The sequence below is a fragment of the Ahaetulla prasina genome, chromosome 2 (assembly GCF_028640845.1).
Source record: "Ahaetulla prasina isolate Xishuangbanna chromosome 2, ASM2864084v1, whole genome shotgun sequence".
In the NCBI taxonomy this organism is placed as follows: domain Eukaryota; kingdom Metazoa; phylum Chordata; class Lepidosauria; order Squamata; family Colubridae; genus Ahaetulla; species Ahaetulla prasina.
This window is the reverse complement of record NC_080540.1, coordinates 227,150,516-227,171,625: the sequence shown is the minus strand read 5'-3', so window position 1 is coordinate 227,171,625 and position 21,110 is coordinate 227,150,516. Positions and strand designations below refer to the sequence as shown.

The window sequence follows — 21,110 nt, the reverse complement described above, 5'->3', positions numbered from 1 at the left end:
TAGCCTGGAAATTGCTACCCTGACTCCTTCTGATTTTTAAAGACTTGGTATATTAATCCATTATGCAGATAGAATTGTGTAAAAGTACATTATGGGCGCTCTTTCTCTGCTGACTTCATACTAAAGAGGCAAGATCTCAAGGGAAGGGCTATTTTATTTACAATAGCTGTATTTATTTTAAAAGATGAGGTAGAGGGCCCACACAATCACCCTTGGAAGAAAGCTACCTAAGGAAGGCAACCTGGTTATGTTTCAACAGAGTGACCCAGATGGCAGTAGTGGGACCAGGGTCATCTCCAATCTTCCTCACACTCTTGCAATCACAGAGGGATAAGTCTCATTATTGTCATCATTTGTTTCATAACAAACAGATCAACCTTCTTCATATCTTCTCAATTATTTTTTTATTATTTTTTTATTATTTATTTTATTTTGAATTTATATCCCGCCCTTCTCCGAAGACTCAGGGTGGCTTACACTGTGTTAAGCAATAGTCTTCATCCATGTGTATATTATATACAAAGTCAACTTAATTGCCCCCAACAATCTGGGTCCTCATTTTACCTACCTTATAAAGGATTGAAGGCTGAGTCAATCTTGGGCCTGGTGGGACTTGAACTTGCAGTAATTGCAAGCAGCTGTGTTAATAACAGACAGACTTAGTCTATTGAGCCACCATAGGCCTTATCCCTATGAATATCCATAAAAGAAGTGAGGTTCTACTTCCTGCCTCTTATTTTTATGGCTTTGCAGAAATTTTCCTGGAAGGGAAGTTCTGAAGTTAGCTCTCCCCACCCCAGTCTTGAAAAAGACTTATATTTTATACTGTAGCACTTGGTATTTTTTCCTTTATATCAGAAGGGTGAAACATTAATAAATACTTTACCTTTAATATCCAGATTTTTAAAAATGTAGCTGGGAGCTTGTGTGTGAATTCATAACTATCAAAATGTAGCAGGCAGCAAGAGAGATTTAAAACCTTTCTTCTTTTCTGTGGCCATGATAAAAATGGCTCCTTCTAAGCCTTTGCTATTGGGAGGAAAACTGCTAATAATACCATTGTAGTTTTCTCCCCAAACATTTTTTAAAGATTTGCACAGTGAATGAAAAAGTGCATTTAACAAAATCAACACAAGATATATTTCCTTATATAATGTCTCTGTCAATCACCTCTAAGGAAAATAAACACTTCTAAAAGATTTATTTCTTTTTATGTAGCACCTTACAAGAGGATAAACATGCAAGAAAGAAAAGAAGAAGACGGCCACATCTTAACTTGCCAGGCAGAAGGGTACCCCCTGGCTAATGTTCTTTGGCTTTATGAAAACAGAATCAACGACACGATATTTGCAAACACTACACATAAGCTGACAGACACAGGACTTTTCAACATAACCAGTGTCTTGAGAATCAAACCAAGTGCTCCTGGAAATTACAGCTGCATATTCCAAAATAAGGAATTGAGACAAACCTCAGCTCACAGAACAGTATTTCTAATAGGTAAAAAGAATGATGCCTTGATTATGTGGGTGTTTAATTCTGGCAGAAATGGAAAAGCTAGGATTCTAATCATAAAAATGCCAAAGGATAAAATGAGTTGTGTGAATAGATAGGAAGAATTGGCCTGCAATATTGAAGATGCCCTAAGACAGAGGTCCCCAATCTTTGTGGCTTGGTGGCCTGGCTGGGGGGTGGAGAAGGAAACTGGTTGCACAAGTGGTGGGCCAGCATATACTTGTGTGCGTATACGTAGCCCTTATGCGAATGGTGGGCCAGCATGCAGCTCAACTTACATGAGCGGTGGGTTGGTGCACAAGTGTGCGAATGCCCACCAGCCCACCGCTCGTGCAAGTTGAGCTGCACTCATATGTGTACGTGCTCTAAGCAGCCACTCATGGAGCCCAATACATAATAGGCCATGGAGCAGTAGTGGGCCATGGCGTAGACCTTGGGGACCACCTGTCCTAGAAACATGTAGATGATTGCTAAGGAACCTAAATGTAGTGTAGCTGAAAGAAACTGTCTAAGATGCAATGGGTTAAAATCTAGGAAGAATAATTGAATGTGGCTGAGTCTGGAAGAAAACCACGGGCAGAGAAGATGGGTGGTATTTTTTTTCTTCTGAAACAAGTATAGGGAGGAATTACTCTAATCCAATCTACCAATTACTTTGTCACCTTCTCTCAGAGCCACAGATTGGATTTGAGACATAATTGCAGCCTTGATGTAGGATTGATACATTTCAGATTCCAAAGTTCTTCAATTTTTTAAAAAAACATGCAAATTTTCAGTATTTGGGTGACATCTAGAATGTCTCACAAGCTGCTTAAAGCAAATAGAACATGAATTAACTTTCTGTGATGTATCCATTATACGTATCTTCCTAAGAGCCTCAAGTCCACTTCTCTTCTTACTCTTGTCTTTTCTTATCTTTCATCTGAGCAATCATTACTACTGTAACGATTACTAAAATCTTCTTTCATCTTAACAATCATTACTAAATGATTACTAAAATCTTCTCTCAATTCTGTATGTAATTCAGGATTACCATTCAAATGTATGTCGGAATTTTTTTCTGCATATTTGCATGTCGTTTTCAAGATGAGTATTTATTCAGGACTAAGAATGGCATGATGTATTCCAGTTAAGGACAGATTATAAGCAAGGTAGAGTATGCCAGTTTGAGGCACTAGATAAGGTAAGGCACCAGGTTAAAAACCTTCTAGTCTTCCCTGAGGCACAAAAGAAGCTGAGGTATTCTCTTTCTCTTAGCTCTAGGAAGCAGGTAATAGCAAATCACTTCTGAAATCTTGCCAAGGAAACCACAAACAGTTGTCAGGAGTCAACATTAAGGCACAGGAGAAAAATGTAAGCCACCCTGAGTCTTCGGAGAAGGGCGGGATATACATGCAAATAAAAAAAAAATCTGAAATAGAATTCCTGCTCAACACTATCTGAATATGCAACCAAGATACTGCATGGAATTTGGACTGGACAAGGGCCATCCTTACCATCAACAAGAGGGAAATATGCACTCTGAAGCAATCAAGAAATAACATCAAGAGTCTGATGAATACAATTATTACAAATACCTGGATATCCTTCAAGAGAACAACATCAAGCCCACTGAAGTCAAGAAGAAGGTTAGAAGTAAATGGTACATTATGAAAATGAAGATCTTAAAGTCCAAACTCAGTGCAGGAAATATCAAGACAATTACTACCTAGGCAATTGCAATCATTGGATGCACAGCTGGAAGAGTGGATTGGACTCACCTCAAAACTATAAGAACTAAAAGCACCCATAATTCTATAACCTAAATGTATGGGAGCAAACACTTTCCAGTTAGGAGGATAAAATAATCTTATTGTTGAACAGGAGAAAAGGGTACACATGATGACCAGAGGTGGGTTTCAGCAGATTCTGACCAGTTCTGGAGAACCGGTAGCGGAAATTTTGAGTAGTTCAGAGAACTGATAAATACCACCTCTGTCTGGCCCCACCCCCATCTATTCTCTGCCTCCCAAATCCCAGCTGAATAGGAGGAAATGAGGATTTGCAGTAACCTTCCTGTTCCATTTCCCTCCCCCAATACTCCCAACAAAGAGTCAGTCAAAGGCCTTCTCTTCTAATTTAATTACATAGATAAATGTCCTGGCCACGTCTACCCACGGGCCTGCCAAGTCTCTGGAGATAACGAGGAAATTATAGATAAGGCCAGAATTACTCACGAATATATTCTTCCCTCCATTGATACAGTTTGCCCGTGCAAATTCATTGCTTTGTCCAAGACAAAAAACCAGGAAGTCCTGCCTCCTATTTATAGTCTCTGCAAATATCACTGCATGACCATCATTCCTTGGCTTTGTCCCGCTTCCTCTGCTGCGCGCGCCGGTCACGTCTGCGCAGTCTTGCATCACTCCAAAACTGTTCTTGGGGCGTTGCCAAATCAGAAGAAGGCTCGGGAGAATCAAGCCTTGCCAGCCCCTCCTCCTCCCTTTGCATGGGTGCCAGGGAGGGAGAGGGCCCAAGAGAAGCATGCCTTGCCAGGTCTTCTCCCTCACTTTCTGAATCATCCGAGTCCAGGAGTCCGGGTCCAGGAACCTGGGTCACAACACTTCCCCTGGAGTGGGATAAGAATGGAGATTTTACAGTATCCTTCCCCTGCCACGCCCACCAAGCCATTCCACCAAGCCACGCCCACAAAACCGGTAGTAAAAATTTTTGAAACCCACCACTAATGATGACCTAGAATGGGTCAGCTCTCTTGAGAAGAAGTATTCAACCTTGATAAGCACAGCATGTAGTATATAAGCATTTGTGAAAATTATAGACCTAAGGGATTGTGCTATATCAAAGAAACCCTTGAAACATGATTGGTCAAAATGTTTTTCACTTCAAGGGCTATATAAGTTGTCAGTGCCTCAGAAGTTGTAATGTGCTTGCTTCTGATTCTCTACTTTCCACTCTGTATACTTTTTGTCCCTCTGCCTTAAAATTTCTCTTTGTCCATTTCCTCTGGTTTTCAGCATGTTGACAATCTTTTATTTTGAATCCCATGGAACTTCACATTTGTCAAACGTACAACTTTTATTGCCCTAACTCTGCTTACTTGACTTATGAGCCCTGGGAGACTAACACTCGGGCAATTTATTGGTGTATTATTGCAAAAGTGAAATACTTTTTGGATACTGTCAACCCAATGAAATCAAAGTAGCAGGATGTTTTGTTGGCATAGAGTTACTTCTTCCAGCACTGCAATACAATAATTATCTAAGGGGCAATATCTGCTGGAACTTGACTTGCATTTACCTGCAAAATTAACTTCCATCTACCATTTTCAAACTGAGTATCAAATAAAATACCAGTAATTCCATGTTCTAGTTTAATGCTTTTCAAACTTGATAACTTTAAAATGTATGAACTTCATCACCCAGAATTCCCCCGTTTCATCCATTCTTAATTATTTTAGTTTTAACCAAAAATATCAAGTAGAAAGCTGGCAAAGAATGTACCAGCCTCTAGCTTCATTTTATTTTCCGAAGATTTTCGGTTTTTGCTGGCAGAGCACTTGGGTCACCACAGATGCCCCCGAAATGAGTGATGTCAAGCTGGCCATGCCCCCTGGCCACGCCCCCCCACCCCCAAGGTCAAACACAACCCTGATGACCTCAATGAAATCAAGTTTGACACCCCTGTTGTAAAGGGTCACATTTCTGTGATATATGAAGCATCTTGGGTTTAAAAAAAAATCCTATCCTGCCATAGTAACGATTATGAAAACAGATGCATATACCCAATTTTTTTAGACCTAACAATAGAGAATCAGGTTTTGTACAAAATCCCAACACATTGTATTTTCTTGTTTACAGGTCAAAGAAATGCATCAGGCACTGGGAAAAATTCCATGATCTTGTTTATCTCAACAATTTTGTATAGTGCTGTGATTTTATTTAGTATCACTAAATTCTAAGGGGGGGAAAATTAATAAATTTGCACACCTAGAAAGGTAAGTGTCCATTTGTTTTCCAATTAAATTGGAAATTTAGTTTGATTAAGATATCAGCTTGATATCTTAAGTATTTATTGCTTGGCAGTTATATAATACTAATGTATTTATGGGGAACCTTTAACACACATTTATCAGCACATGGCTGTGTGGATCATATGTGAGTTTAGCAGCTAAGCAAGAAATCCTGGTTACTATTCGGATGGGAAACTGGCATAGTGGCTAGACTGTATAGTAGATAGAGGGAAACTGTAGACAGGTGGCATGGCAATCCCAGTTCCATACTATTGCCAAGAAATGGGGTTTCCACAAAGTCACCAAAGATGAGCTTGATTTTTAATATACAAATTTTTAATTGATTGGGTTACATTTATTTGCTAACCTGATACTTGTTTTTTTTCACATCTCTCCTTCACTCTGTGTGTCTGTGTGTGTGTACTGTATATATATAAAACACAATTTGTATTTACCCCATTATTTCCGCTGTATAATTTTGACATGGCTGTTTCTGATAAAAGCAAGTTTGGCTCCTTTATTCTAAGGACTGAAAATCTCTATGCAAATGTGTGATCAGACATATAAAAAGTGAAAGTAATTTTTTCTCTCCATCTCATTAAGCCTATATTGAAACAGAATTTTGTTTTATACTATTTCCTGTTGCTGAACAGGAAATCTGTATTGGAAATGAAGTGAAGTGCTTTGGTTTGAGAAACCAAAGTTGAGAAATTTGAGAAGCTGGGGCTCTCCCAATGAGCTATGAAGTGCAGTTTGTAGCACTGTGAGCCCATTTATCAGAAGTCTTAATGTTGGCATATCCATAGGAAAAGGTTGGCTAACCACAACTCATTATTTCTTGTGTAAATCTCTTTGTCTCCCTGCTGTTGGTTTTAGAAGATCTGGAGCATCAAATCAAGGATAAAGTTTGATGACTGATGCAGATGGAGAAGCCTGAGCAAATAGAAGCTGCTCTTGTTTGTTGTTTGATCCTCCATTGATCCGATTCCTCCTCTTAGAAACTTCTTTAAGGAAGTTGGACTGTAGAGGTAATTAATGCTGATCTTTCTGGTTTTCTTATGTCCATTGTTCATTCCAAATACTTGTGAAAAATGTGCAGGTTAGAGATTTGGGATTTGCTTATTTTCAAGACTCCCTGCATCTTCCAGATATAGCTTCATACAGAACAGATAATATATACAGTAAGAAAACATTCGTCTTGTTGTTGCAACACAACAGGCTGGTGTGTGTGATGTCATGATTGAAATAAGAAGGTAGGGCTTATCCTCTAATATTGCAATGAAGATTTCGTTATGTTGGCACCTTTATGGCTAGGTGCAGACGCCTCTGGTCTGACTTCACATTTTTGCTATAGAAATGTTATTTCTGAAAGCTAGCTCCATCATTAGCTATTGCACAGCAGCATCTCAGTCAACAGATGATGAAGTCCTAGGAAACAGTTGTGTGCAATAGGGCTTCTTCATAAGACAGCCTGATATTCGCAAGCATTATGGAGAATGTTGTCCTGTTACTGTTAAATTAAAATTTAGCTATTATTGTACAGTAGTTGGCCTCTGGATGGATATGAAGAGTAATGATTCTGTTTTGTCCTGTCTGGTGCTCTTATGAAACATTGTAACTAACATTTTTAATATATTTACAAACTATTGTAATGTAGCATGTGCAAAGTATGAGTTACAAATCGGATAACTGCTGTTTCAAACTGTTCTGCAACTACAGGCTTAGACAAGCTTGTTGTATGCTAATGACATTCTGGATCTTTTCAATTATGATCAAAAATCTTTATTGTGGAGATGTTATAATGCTATAAATGCTACAGATATACAATCAATTAGAATAATCTCATAAGTGCCAAATGGTAATAACACTTGGTTTTACTTTTTGTTTAGAGTCTATTAAAGAATTATTATTGATAATTATTTCTAGGAAAAGTATCCTATTCAGTAGGTTTGAATATTTAATAATGCATAGTTCAGATTAACGGGGGTTAATATTAGGTAGTTGAAAAGCGCTATGAATCTGTGAGGAAGATTAAAAGTAGCAAAAAAGAAAATTGCCTCAATACATTAACCAGGATGGGTTTTTTTGATTTCAGTTTAGACAAATTGATTATTGATTTAGTTCTCGTTGAATGGTAAATAGGATTTCCATTTCAAACATGTGAAAATAGAAGCTAACTTTCCTGACTGCAAATTATATAATTCAGCGTATTTATTAGCTTCTATAATGCATTCAGATGAAAATAATACTGAATAGATCTGGCTCATGGGCCATTTGGAAAGTCAAGCTTTGGAATTGTTGAAATCCTGTATATATGTGGTTCCAACTATGCAGGTAGTCCTCAACATGTGAATGTAATGGTACCTGCCCATTATAGTTATATATTGTGACTGTCATAAAACAAGTTGTCATGCGACAGGTCCAATTTTACAACTTTTTTTCATGGTCATTAAATGTGACAGTAAGTAATAAGCACAAACCATTTTTTATCCCTTTGGGCACAGTCTTGTTGAAAACCAGAAGTGCCAGTTTTTCAGCAAAAATGTCATAAAATGTCACATGACTGTGGATATCAACCATCCCATTTGGCACATTCAACAAAAGAAATCCCCAGAGCTTTAACTGGGTTTAACAGAGTTGTTAATGCTTGGAATACACTACCTGACTCTGTGGTCTCTTCCCAAAATCCCCAAAGCTTCAACCAAAAACTATTTACCATTGACCTCACCCCATTTCTAAGAGGTCTGTAAGGGGCGTGCATAAGAGCACAAACGTGCCTACCGTTCCTATCCTATTGTTTCCTTTCATTATATCCAATTAATATAGTTATTACATACTCATATATATGTTTATATTGTATAATTATTTCATGCTTATGCTTATATATACTGTGTGACTAAATAAATAAATAAATAATGTAGCTTTAATAAAAAATCCATCTAGGCATGACAGAAGCAAAGTCAGTTCTGGGATTTTCCTGCAAAACTCCACATAGGTAACTCCCCTTTTCCCCTCCGGGCCACCCATAGTTCATAATTCACCAACTGAATTCAGTTCTTTTACATTGGGAAAAGCTGTCTGCTTCGGTCAAAGCATTCATCATCACTTGGCCTTGTTAGATAATGTCCCTCCAGCAACAGACGGTTCACTTGTATTCCATAGCCTCCCTCCACCCTTGGGAATTCACCACCCTGCTCCCATCATTGCAAGCAAAAGCAGGTACAGGTGACTATGAAATCGAGTCAGGTTTGACAGGGGGATGCTGTAAACAGCTATAAATTCAGCTGTGTTACCGAACACCCAGAGTAATGTGACTGCAATTTTTGGCTTTTTTGCCAGTTTCTGGCAAGAATGCCCTTTAGTGAAAACGGGTTTGTTTAGTGATTGTTGAAAAAAAAAAAGTTGTAAAATCAGATGCTGTCATGTGGTAACATACTTAACAATCACCATGATTTATGACTGTAATTCCAAGCTTAATTAGGGTTGTAAGTCAAGGACTACTTGCAATTAAAGTCCTTGTTATATTCTCATTTTGTTCCAAATGCTTTGCCTGCCTCCAAAGGCCCTGATTTTTTAATATGATAGGTTTTGGTCAAGAGTAAAGTCATAATTCAGTACCACCAATAGTCTAAAATGTTTACAAAAATAATTTGGATAATATGCAAGAAAACTAGATTAGAGAATTCAAGTTTTCTTACTACAAAATCAGTGGTTTCAGGTCTTAATTTATGTAAAATATGTGTTTTATGATTAAAATCCCCCCATTTTTAAGGTTTATTGGACTTCCTAGTGAATGCTCAAATAATTCTAGTTACTGTCCTTATGTTGGTGATAGAATGTGCATGCTTTGAATGCTATTCATACTATTTGTTAGAATTATTTTATTGGTTCTATGTTTTTAATGCAATGAACCAAAGTTTGGGGAGGAAGTTAAAGACATTGATGTGCAATTAATTTATATTTAAAGAGTCTGGAATTTTATTTTATTATTTATAAAATTTATTGGCCGCCTGTCTTACCCTAGGGTAACTCTGGGTAGCTTTCAGTTACATAAAATCTAAAACATAAAAAATTAAAAACAAACATTAAAACCAAAAACACACATGGAGGGCGGGGGTAGAGTGGGGAGGAGGAAGGTGGGATCTGTTATTACTCAATCAATCACCCCCACTGGAGCCCCAAGCCAACTGGCACAGCCACATCTTTAGGCCCTTATGAAAAGATAGGAGGGTTGGGGCACACCTCACATTGGGTGGCTGGGGGCCAAGATGTTCCAAAGGGCAGGAGCAACAGCAGAGAAAGCTTTCCTCCTGGAGCCTGTCAGCTGGAATACTCACACTGACGGGACCCGCAGCAGATCTCCTCTGCCAGCACGAGTGGGACTGGCCAATCCCAGTGGTGTGAGACTGTCCCTCAATTTATCCATTTATTAAGAGATTTGGCTGTATCATCATTAAATACTTGCCAAAAAGATTAGGTGCTCATGGAAAGACACCAAAATACTAGATACAAAAAAGTGGATTAAAAAAAAAAAAGTTAGCTCTCAGCCTTTGAAATGGTTTGTTTATCACCAAAAAAGAAAACAGTGGATCACGTGGTTCTGTGTGGTCAAAGGTTGTTCAAAACTTGAGTTACAGTATTTTTTATACAGATGTAATTATTATACTTACAGCACTCTGGAATAACTCAAATTTTGTTTTTTTATTATATTTGTTTTTTATATTTTTTGTTGGAATTTTTTTAGGCAAAAAGTTACAGCTATAAGAAAAGCAATGAAACATATTAAAAAAAAACTTCCTGCTGTCTCTCAGCCTCAATCTTTCTCTCTGTATTTTGTACGCTTCAGTGAAAGTAAAACCAACTGTAAAACCCTGGGACTTTCTAAATATGTCACGCATCCCTTGCATGACTTGGACCTTGTGTTTGCTGATCAGATGAGCAGTCTGTTGAGTTTGCAGACCTATGTATTTGTTTCATAAAATTTAACTCTGTTAGGGAGGTAGCCATGAACTTCTTCACATTATAAAAGAAATCACAAGGCAGCTGGAACCTTGCTACTTAACTCCTTTATTCTTGGCAGCTGCAGATGTGACAAGTATATGTATAGGTATATTCCTGTGTAGAGTGTATCCACAAAGTGGGTTTGAGTAGGGGAAATGCTACCCCTCTCGTGTGGAATTTCATAGGTATACAGATGTATTCTAGTTTTCTAATCTAGTAATGTGCCAACTACCCCTCTCAGCAGTTTACAAGACAGTTTTAAGATTGAGGCATTAAACACTGTTTTAACTGAGCTTTTGAGTCAAAAGACAAGCATCATTAATAATGAATAAATGTGGCTCCTCGAAAAAATTAATTGTCCACCCCTGCTACAGAACTACAGTCAAAAAATTCAATACACCAACCACAGGGGCATTTTATATGCATTGTATATTAAAAAAGATCTTTTTGACTTTTTAAAATCATACCCCAGCAGACACATGTGGTGGCAACTGTAGGTGAATCTCTTCAGATGATTCCAAGCAGAATGGAAGCTCAGATTAAAAAAAAGTTTTCTCTCAGGCAGCCTGGATCTAAGGCCATTTAAGGCTTTATAATAAGCAAAATGTGTGGGTGGCCTAAAAAGGAACAGGCAGGCAGCCTGCCTTTTCAACAAAAGATGTAATGAGGCATTTTTTATTCTGCTCAAGACTAACCCAGCTACCAAGGTTTATACTAACTGAAGCATGGGGTCCTTGGTGGTCTCTGAGCTTGGTTGATTTCTTGTAGACATTTCATTTCTAAACTAGGTAACATTATCAGGGTTAGAATGGAGTAGGGTTTGCTCTTTATTTATCTAGCCCATTCCGTTCTAGCACTGACAATGTTACCTAGTTTGGATAATGAAACTTCTGCAAGAAAACCATCAAGCTCACAGCACCAAGGACCCCTCATTTCAACAATGAGCTACAGTACAAATATTCTCTTCTACTGTATCAGTACTAGTTGAAGTTTGTAGACGTGAAAGCAACCTCCTGTGCAAGCATTGCTGGAGGGGAGCCAGGAGTTTTCAGCAGGTGCATTAGTTTTATTTTCATTGTCTTCCAGATGTGGATACACTGGACAAGTCAACCAAAGCTGGTAAAAGGTCATCCTACCTTTGTCTTAGATCTGGTTAACAGAAAGAGAGATTTGAATCCCAAAGCACTCCCAGAACTCAGCACTTGCCTTTTCTGTAAAGGGTACTCCCACTCAGGCTGATAGTGTTACTTTGCTGGAATTAAAGCCCCCCACAAGAAATATAATGACCATTTTACCAGCACTTATTTTCAAGGTATTATTTCCCATGGATCCATTTACCGATTTAAATTGGTCCCTAAATAATTTGTCACTCCATCAATGGTTTTATAATTAACAACAGATGTGCCAGTAGGGCAGAAGGTGGGTCGGAAAGAAAGCAGCATTGCTCTGCAATTTTTGTATGCCTGACATTACACAAACACAGGGAAGCGATAGAGCTCGTGGTGCCTGCAAATAACTCTGATTAAGAGGGATTATGCTATTAAAAGAAAATATACTACTTATATTACTGGCTTTTCCACTCTTTGATCTTTGACCTTTGAAAGGAAATAATGAGTAAACATATAGTTGAGACAGCTGTAATATTTTCGCTTTGAACTAAAGTTTAGTTTCCAATATAAGATGTGGTACAGCTCCCCCTTGTGTTTTCTATTGTATTCAGATTACAAGTCATTTTTGTTTAGAAATGATGAACACTGAATTTTAGTATGGAAATAAAGAGCATTATTTATTCAATCAAATTTTGTCTTATTGCTCACCACCTGTTTTTATTAAGACATCCAATGTTCATTCAGTAAAGAATGTTCAAAGCTAACTGCATTATCGTTACAATACTGTGAATATTCCCATTTTATGTCTTGAAGCATGACATTCAACAGGAATATCCAAGATGGCTTTGATCAAATACAGCTTAAAATCAGGAACTATTTTGTAATTTTTGAGAAGTGAAGATAACAGTTTTGAGTCCTCTGCTGTAAAATTAAAAAAAAATGGTATCTTTAAGTCTTTAAAGATGATGAATTTTTATTGTTTGTATTTATTTTATTGTATTGTGTTGTTTTGAGGGTTATGGAAAGTAAAGCCATGTACAGCATGTAGCAACAGTAAAAGGGCATCTAGAGGAAGAAAGTCACACATTGAGCTTGAGATTAACAAGTAAATACTGTAATAAATAAAACTACTACTTCTAGTAATTTTCTTGATTACATTTATGAGTAGCAGGTGTTCCCATTTCTAAAGATACTAAAAACATGGAATATTATGCCTTGGGGGAAAAAAGACAAGCATTGTCTATTTTTGCACAAGAAAAATAGAAACGGCTATCAACAAAATATATAATGTTCTTATTGTTACAAATATTGCTACCCTCTAGAAAATATTATTTAAAAGTATTTTTACTGATCCATACAGAAATGTAATATCCAGAATGTAAAGGGGAGAAAACAAATTATTTTCAACACAGCTATTAAAATAAGTATGTGCTGCTTTGACTTTGCAGTAAAAATGCATGCCCATGGGAGAAAATAAGCAAGTGTCAACTCAGAGTACATTCCAAAAAGAAACTGGCTGCATACTATAACTACAGTGAATTATCTCCAGCTGTCATGAGCTGTCATTTCTAATTGCAAATTTTAATATGCATACTGTGCTTACAAACTTCTTTGAGATCACATTTGGTGCTTATATATTGCAGAATATAATCTGTGTTATGAATGAAGGCAAAAATTCTGTGTTCGCCCTAGAAGTTCTACATCTTATTAATAAAAAACAACTGGAAAATCTCAGAAGAAATGGGATCCTGATCATTAGAAATGATCAATTATCTTTTATTTCATCATCCATAGCACTCTGCTCTACTTCTGTTCTAGTAGTTAAAGCACTGGGCCAGCAACTAGGACTGTTTTAATCTCGCCTTAAGCATGAAAGCCAACTGGCTGTCTTTGGGCCAGTCATTCTCTCAGCCCTAGGAAGAAGGCAAACCAATTATTATTTTTGACAAGAAAGTGGCATGGATTAATCCAGTTAGTCACCAAGAATCAAAACGTACTTGATGGAAGAAAAAAAAGTAAACAAAATACCTGTAAAACCTACTCAATTGTTTAACAAAGATGGTCAGGAAAAATGTAGATCAGCATATCTGGAAGGCAACTCAATAGGAAAAGCTGCACTAATGCAATCTATTGTGTTTTGAGCTGCTTTTAAAGAAAGTTTCAAACTCAAAAAACTCTACGGGCAGCAATAAAATGTGCATAAGAGACTCATGCTTCCTGCATGATGGCTGGAGCAGAAAATCATAAAGCTCCCTTGAAAAAAAATGAATTGTTAAAAGTTGTTTATTAATACTGTGCAACATCTGTTTATTATCTTTAAGCAAAGGCTTTTGATAGTATTAAGTTTGAATTGAATTTCCTGCTTGGAAAAAAAACCCTAAAACACAGATGGTTGTTACTTCCCACAGACAATATGTTCACTCAAGCTATTTCAAGCATAGTTTAATGCTTACTGTACCAACAAGTGCAATCATAATAATCTTTTGAATTTTATATTTAATCGTGAAATCAGAATAATTATGGGATTGAAACCTATTTTTCTATTTAGAATAGTAAATTCAGATTTGAATAAGTCTTTGAGTACAGATATAACTCCACTATTTGCAAATACAGCATTTCTAATTTACACTAGTAAAATCAATGCATGGTTATAGTAAATTTTTTTGCAATGCAATATTTACAACTTTTATTGTGTTGCTTTTAAATACAGTCAGGTTTCAAGCATAATTATAGTGAACAGCTGCTAGTAATTTGCTGTTCAAAATTTGGTTCCTAGAATATGCTATAATAGCCATATTTTGCTTATGCTTTATATTCATGTAAACTGAGTTTTCATTATTAAGCACTTCCACTTTTGCAACGGAAGTGTAAATAGGTAAGTGCAAATGGGTAGCTTCATCCTTTAAACTTCTACAGTACAAACTTCTTTGTGGGGCTTTTTAACTTGTTTTCTAGAGACAGTTATATAAGAAACAGGGAGACCACTGCTTTTCTACCATCCAAGAAATCTCTGAGATTTTGTCTATCAGACACAAATTTCCAGAGCACTTTTTGCATCAGTAATCATATGCCCTGGTTTTAAACCAATCTTCCTTATATATTTTTTTGCTGGCCATTACATTAGCAGTCTTATCATAAATTAAATACATGTATAATAAATTAAATATATGCTTCTTTGGTAAATATTTGCACCTCAAACATTTCTGATGTAAATATATCCTAACAGTAAAGTCTCCAAACCACTCTTGCTCTCACACACGTTTTATTCAGTTTTGTTGTTTCTAAGGTCTTTGGGCAGGGATGGGGGACGGGACCCAAGGTTTTCTTTTCTGCTTGAACCAACACAAACCTATGTTCAATAGATGAATCAAGCCCCCTCTTCCGGAAATTACAATGCCAGAGATGGCTACTTTGTCATATGAAAGAAACCTTTGCATTTGAATGCCTCTATTATTAAAAAAAACCTCAAATATCTTTACAGCAAGCAAAGGAGCAACAAAGTACCTAAAAATCTGCCTTAAAGGTAAAGGTTCTCCTCACAAATATGTGCTAGTCGTTCCCGACTCTAGGGGGTGGTGCTCATCTCCGTTTCAAAGCCAAAGAGCCAGTGTTGTCCGAAGACATCTCCGTGGTCATGTGGCTGGCATGACTAAATGCCAAAGGCACACGGAACACTGTTACCTTCCCACCAAATGTGGTCCCTATTTTTCCACTTGCATTTTTTACGTGCTTTCGAACTGCTAGATTGGCAGAAGCTGGGACAAGTAACCAGAGCTCACCCTGTTAAGTGGCACGAGAGATTAGAACCACTGAACTGCCAACCTTTTGATTGACAAGCTCAGTATCTTAGCCACTAAGCCACCATGTCCCTTTTAAATCTGCCTTAAGGGCAGGTTCATCATGTTTCAATTTCAAAAGGAACTTCTAAACTAATGAAACTGGTCCCCAGATGTGTTAATCATGGAGAGATAGGGAGGGGAATTTAAATTGCAAGACCCACCTGCCTTTATGATAGGGGATTATTTACTGGTATTTATCACATGGCACATTCACATCACATTTTGCTAAAAAAAAACACAGATAAAAATACAACATATGAAATATAAAATGTGATAGGGAAGCCCCGACAAAATACAGGTAGTCCTCGATTTACAACAGTTCACTTAGTGACCGAAGTTACAACGGCACTTATGACCATTTATTACACTTATGGCCCTTGCAGCAACCCCAGGGTCACCCTATTTACAACTGGATGTTTGACAACTGGTTCACATTTATGTCCCGGGCTCATGTTCTGCAGTTCTCTGACATGCAAAGTCAATGGAGAAACCAGGTTCATTTAACGACCGTGTCACTAACTTAACCACAGCGATTCATTTAACAAACGTGGCAAGAGAAGTCGTAAAGTGGGGCAAGCTGTACGCTGATGATACTCAGCTGTACTTTTCCACCCCGGGCCACCCCAACGAAGCTGTCGAAGTGCTGTCCCGGTGTTTGGAAGCCGTACGGGTCTGGATGGGGAGGAACAGGCTCAAGCTCAATCCCTCCAAGACGGAGTGGCTGTGGATGCCGGCACCCCGATACAGTCAGCTTCAGCTGCAGCCGCAGCTGACTGTTGGGGGAGAGTTATTGGCCCCAAAGGAGGGAGTGCGCAACTTGGGTGTTCTCCTGGATGCACGGCTGTCGTTTGAAGACCATTTGGCGGCGGTCTCCAGGAGAGCCTTTCACCAGGTTCGCCAGTTGCGCCCCTTCCTTGATCGGGATGCCCTATGCACAGTCACTCATGCTCTCATCACCTCCCGCCTGGATTATTGCAATGCTCTCTACATGGGGCTCCCCTTGAGATGCACCCGGAGGCTTCAATTGGTCCAGAATGCAGCTGCACGGGTGATAGAGGGAGTCCCACGTGGCTCCCATGTAACACCTCTCCTGCCCAGACTGCACTGGCTTCCTGTTGCCTTTCGGGTGCATTTCAAGGTTTTGGTTACCATCTTTAAAGCGCTCCATGGCTTGGGGCCTGGGTACTTACGGGACCGCCTGCTGTTACCTTATACCTCCCACCGACCTGTATGCTCACACAGAGAGGGACTTCTCAGGGTGCCGTCCGCCAGGCAGTGTCGGCTGGCGGCCTCCAGGGGAAGATCCTTCTCTGTGGGGGCTCCTACTCTTTGGAATGAACTTCCCCCTGGTTTACGCCAAATACCTGACCTTCGGACCTTTCGCCGCGAACTGGAAACATATTTGTTTGTTCGCGCGGGGCTTTCTTAAATTGTCTAGATTTCGAATTTTAAATTTTATTTAAGTTTTAAACTGGGGTTTTTAGTTTTTTAGCTATTTTAATTTTCGGCCAAATTGTATAATAAGTTTCTTAATTTACTTTTAATTGTACATTGTTTCTTTTTACCTTGGCTGTACACCGCCCTGAGTCCTTCGGGAGAAGGGCGGTCTAGAAATCTAATAAAATAAATAAATAAATAAATAAATAAATAAATAAATAAATAAATAAATAAATAAATAAATAAATAAGCCTCGCTTAAAACAAATTTCTCACTTAACATAAATTTCGGGCCCAATTGTGGTCGTAAGTTGAGGAGTACCTGTACAGCACATTTTGGACTGACTGTTTCAAAACGATCTTTTGCCGATCAGAACACCATAAGTGCGCGTCTGCTTAACTCCTTGGCCATCATCGTGGAGAAAGAGAGCCGACTCGGCACTCCGGGAAAGGCAAAAGAAAAACCGTGACCCGCTTCCCCCACCCCCAGCCTCCATCGGCTCGCCATCCAACCCGCAAAATGGAGAAGACCTCCACTACACAGGAAATGGGAGGGGGGAGGATTTCTTTTCCTCCGTTCTAGCCTTTCTCGGTGGTTCTTCCGGTGGTTGGAGTTTTTTTTTCTCTCTCCCCCAAGGGCCCTGGAGCCAATCGCGGCGTCCTCTGGCTCGAATTCTCCGCCCCCTTTTCACCAACCTGTACTGAGTTGCCGTCCTGAGGCAAACAGGGCTCGCTCCCTCCTTCGGGTCGTATGCGTCTCTCGCTGGCTCTTTCTCCTTCTTCACCCCCGCCCCCCTCTTTCTGTCCACCGCCAGACGCCGACGTAGCAGAAAGGAAAAGAGATGGCGGCGGCGGCGGCGGCAGCGGCGGCCGAAGCAAAGGAAGCCCCGGCGGGAAGAGCGCGAGGCACCCGCAAGGTTAAGGCGACGTCGCGAGGGCGCCGTCTGGAGCTGTAACCGTCCTTTCCCCTTAGGACGCCCCCCTCCTCCCCCCCCCCCACGTCCCGTTGCTTCGACCCGCCAGAGAAAGGCAGCTCCGACTCCCTTCCTCTTCCGAGCGCCTCTCAGCCTTGCCAGGGGCGACGCCGGCCTCCGAGTGGAGCTTCCATCCCTTCGCTATTATGCTGGGATTTCCCGAGAGCGTCCTGGCCGCCCGAGACAGATGCTGAAACCCCTTCAGGCTCCGGCCGCCGTTTCTGCCTGCTAGGACGGCGCCTGGCCAGGACGCCGGGTTGGCTCTCCGGCCATGTATTTCCTCAGCGGCTGGCCCAAGAGACTGCTGTGCCCCATAGAGGCTCAGGAGCCCCCGCTCGGGATCCAGGCCGACCCGCAAAGGACTTTGTTCGCTGTGTTGTCACCGTCCCAGCTCAGCATCTGGTACAACAGGGTGAGTCAAGTTGTCACCCTATAATCACCCGGCCTATTTTTTTAGCTACCGTCTCCTCCCGAAGCTCTCTTCTGTGGTTTTTTTTCCCCCCCACCCAGCCAGATTGCTCCATACCTGACTTTGGCCTCTTCCCCCTCTCCTTTTTGAATGGTGAAAAAGAATTGGGTATATGTGTGTGTTCTGTATGTATGTACCGGTATATATATGTATATACATATATACCAGTATATATGTGTGTGTGTGTGTGTGTGTGTGGATATAGATATCTATATCTCTGTCTGTCTCTAGATGTACAGGTATATAGGTGTATCTGTACATATCTATCTTATCTATCTCTTATCTAATTTATCTATCTAATCTATTGATCCCTCCCTCCCTTATTGGGATGTGATGCTGAATTGGGAAATACTTTGAAAGGCTCAAACAAAACTTGTGGCTTTGCTTTGTGCTATGACTAATGCTGAATATGTGTGTTAATGTTATCCTTTTAAATGGGGGTCCTTTGCCTCTTCTCTTAAATCTTCAGATTGACAGCATAGTTGAGATGTATTTTTAGTTACTTAATGGACTCTAGATGCGTCAGAAACCCTTTGAGTGCAAAGGGATGCTTACTTGAAAAAGAAAGGACTTGTTTTGCAGTTTGGCTCAGTTGTATCCTAGGAATTTTTTAAAAATTTCTTTTGAACTTTACTGGCATTTCTTAATCTCAATTCCAAACCTGCCTTCAGGTATGTACAGATTGTCCTCAATTTAAATTTGCTAAGGAGACATTTATTCAGTTAGCTGTGCCCCATTTTATGACCTTTCTTGACACAGTTGTTAAATGAATCGCTGTAGTTGTTTAGTTAGTAACATGGTTGTTAAGTGAATCTGGCTTCTCTATTGACTGCTTGTCAGAGATCACAAAAGATAATTACATGATCCTGGAACACTACAACCATCATAAATACATGCCAATTGCCAAGCATTTAAATTTTGATCAGATGATCAAGGGTCATGTGGTCATAACTGTGAAAAATGGTCATAAGTCATTTTTTCCAGGACTCTTGTAACTTCAAATGGTCACTAACTGAATGGTTGTAAATTGAAGATTACCTGTAGTTGTAGTAGCTTGGGCATAGGGAAAAAAATAATTCCAAGAAGCGGTTCACCACTTTTAGAAGGAGTAGTTGAACTGCATTCTAAATATTTTCTTAATTTATATCTACATTTTAGGCATATTCCTCTTGAATATCCATTTTGTATACATGTGATAGTTATGAAAGGCGTTTAAGTTGAGTTTATTTCATACATGTCTTATTCTATTGGATATCCAATTTCATGGAAGGAGTAGGATGTGCTTTTTATGTAAATTATATAGAGATGTATTTAGAAAGAACTAACTAACAGTAATGGTGAAGGTAATTCGGTAGGTTTAAACTTTGTGTAAGAGTGAAATATCTTTCAATAACAACTTATTTCTGACACAGTATAGTGCTGTATAGTCAATAACTATATACACCATATGGGGCCCATTCCTTAACAAATATTTTTGTAACTGAATTTTTTAATATCTTGTAATGTCCCATCAATCTGTTGGTCTAAATTTAGCATTGACACATTGATTTTATAAAGTCCAGAAAGGAAGTTGAATTTTAGTTGTTCCATATGCCTTAGCTTCTAATTCAGTTGATATCTATGATGCAACATTGTGTTGCAATGACAGTCTGTTAGTTCCAGTAGTAATATCTTTGTGAGCATTGGTTTCGAAACAGTCAATTTAGTGTAAGTCTACAATTCCGCGCAAAGTTGTCATTCAAAATAGCAATCTTAAACATGTTTATAATACTACTACATATGATTGTATTAGTCAAATGCCTGGGACAAAGCAATGTGTTTTTATATGAGATCTGATGTTCTATAGAAAACATAATACTGGAAGGAAATTCAGAAAACAGTGATTAAAATGATTGGAGAACCTTCTCTTGGGATTTCTTAATTTACAAAAAAGAGTAGAGGTGGAGTAATAAAAAAGAGAAATTTAAAAAGTGAATATGAAAAAAGAATATCAGATATAAGAGTAAAACTGAAGATTAGTGAATCAAATGCAATGGAAGGTATAGAATGAAAAGGAAAACATATAATTACCTACAGTTCACTTTCTCAACTCATATTAATCATCTACATAGTATTAAACAATTTAGAATGCAGTTCTACATATACTTACATGAGAATAAACACTGAGCTAAATACCAGAATATCAATTTTTAAATGAACAAGGATAGAATTATGCCATTACATACTAGCCTTTGGATGGCTGTTAGTTGTAAATGATGAATATAATTTATTTTTGTTTATAATTTGTCATTTATCTTTCAATTTTTTTGGTGAGGAGGGCAAGTTTATAATCCATTTGCAAACATGTTAAAAATTATCTACATATAAGGGCCTTTGATGATGTAATGATTGTTGTTATTTTCTTATATCCAGTGTACTGTGTGGTTATGATTAAGTTCTTTATGCAAACACAGAAAGCCTTTGTTATCTTCAATCTTGTTCTAGTATTTCACATATACATAATTTTGTAGAAGTTTTCTGTATTTATATGCCCAAATCCCAATAGTTCTGAATATATTACCGACCTTTGTTTTGCTCTTCATCCTGTCCTAATGACTTCACATGAAGTTGTGAATTCTCCTTTGATAGCATCTTCAAAGAGAAGTTGGATGGCTATTGTCAGAGTTGCTGTAATAGAGTCTGTTTTGAGATGGTATTGGGTTGGATGACAACTAAGGCTCTTTCCAACTCCTATGAGTAGATAACCAGCTTGTATAGA

At 38.6% G+C, this 21,110-nt stretch overlaps 2 protein-coding genes and 1 long non-coding RNA gene across 14 annotated transcripts in view; 2 read left to right on the top strand and 1 right to left on the bottom strand.

The window, feature by feature from the left end:
- Window positions 1–14,198, top strand: part of LOC131189779 (programmed cell death 1 ligand 1-like) — a 28,261-nt gene extending 14,063 nt beyond the window's left edge. For 3 of the 9 annotated variants that reach the window (XM_058166197.1, XM_058166192.1, XM_058166198.1), the window contains one exon: window positions 1,219–5,978. In XM_058166197.1, the coding sequence (XP_058022180.1) occupies window positions 1,219–1,613 (395 nt within the window). In that variant the 3' untranslated portion in view covers window positions 1,614–5,978. Of the gene's footprint in view, window positions 1–1,218; window positions 5,979–6,400 lie in introns of those variants that run through there. The other 6 variants (XR_009153123.1, XM_058166196.1, XM_058166195.1 and 3 more) reach the window with 6 other exon arrangements.
- Window positions 1–17,429, bottom strand: part of LOC131189780 (uncharacterized) — a 43,707-nt gene extending 26,278 nt beyond the window's left edge. For 3 of the 4 annotated variants that reach the window (XR_009153127.1, XR_009153126.1, XR_009153125.1), the window contains exon 1: window positions 17,232–17,429. This is a non-coding gene — a long non-coding RNA (uncharacterized LOC131189780). Of the gene's footprint in view, window positions 1–3,731; window positions 4,124–17,231 lie in introns of all 4 variants that reach the window. The other variant, XR_009153124.1, reaches the window with a different exon arrangement.
- Window positions 17,430–17,614: 185 nt separating this feature from the next.
- Window positions 17,615–21,110, top strand: part of RIC1 (RIC1 homolog, RAB6A GEF complex partner 1) — a 51,956-nt gene continuing 48,460 nt past the window's right edge. Inside the window, exon 1 of the mRNA XM_058166191.1 lies at window positions 17,615–18,295. Coding sequence (XP_058022174.1) covers window positions 18,155–18,295 — 141 coding nt within the window. The 5' untranslated portion in view covers window positions 17,615–18,154. The remainder of the gene's footprint in view (window positions 18,296–21,110) is intronic.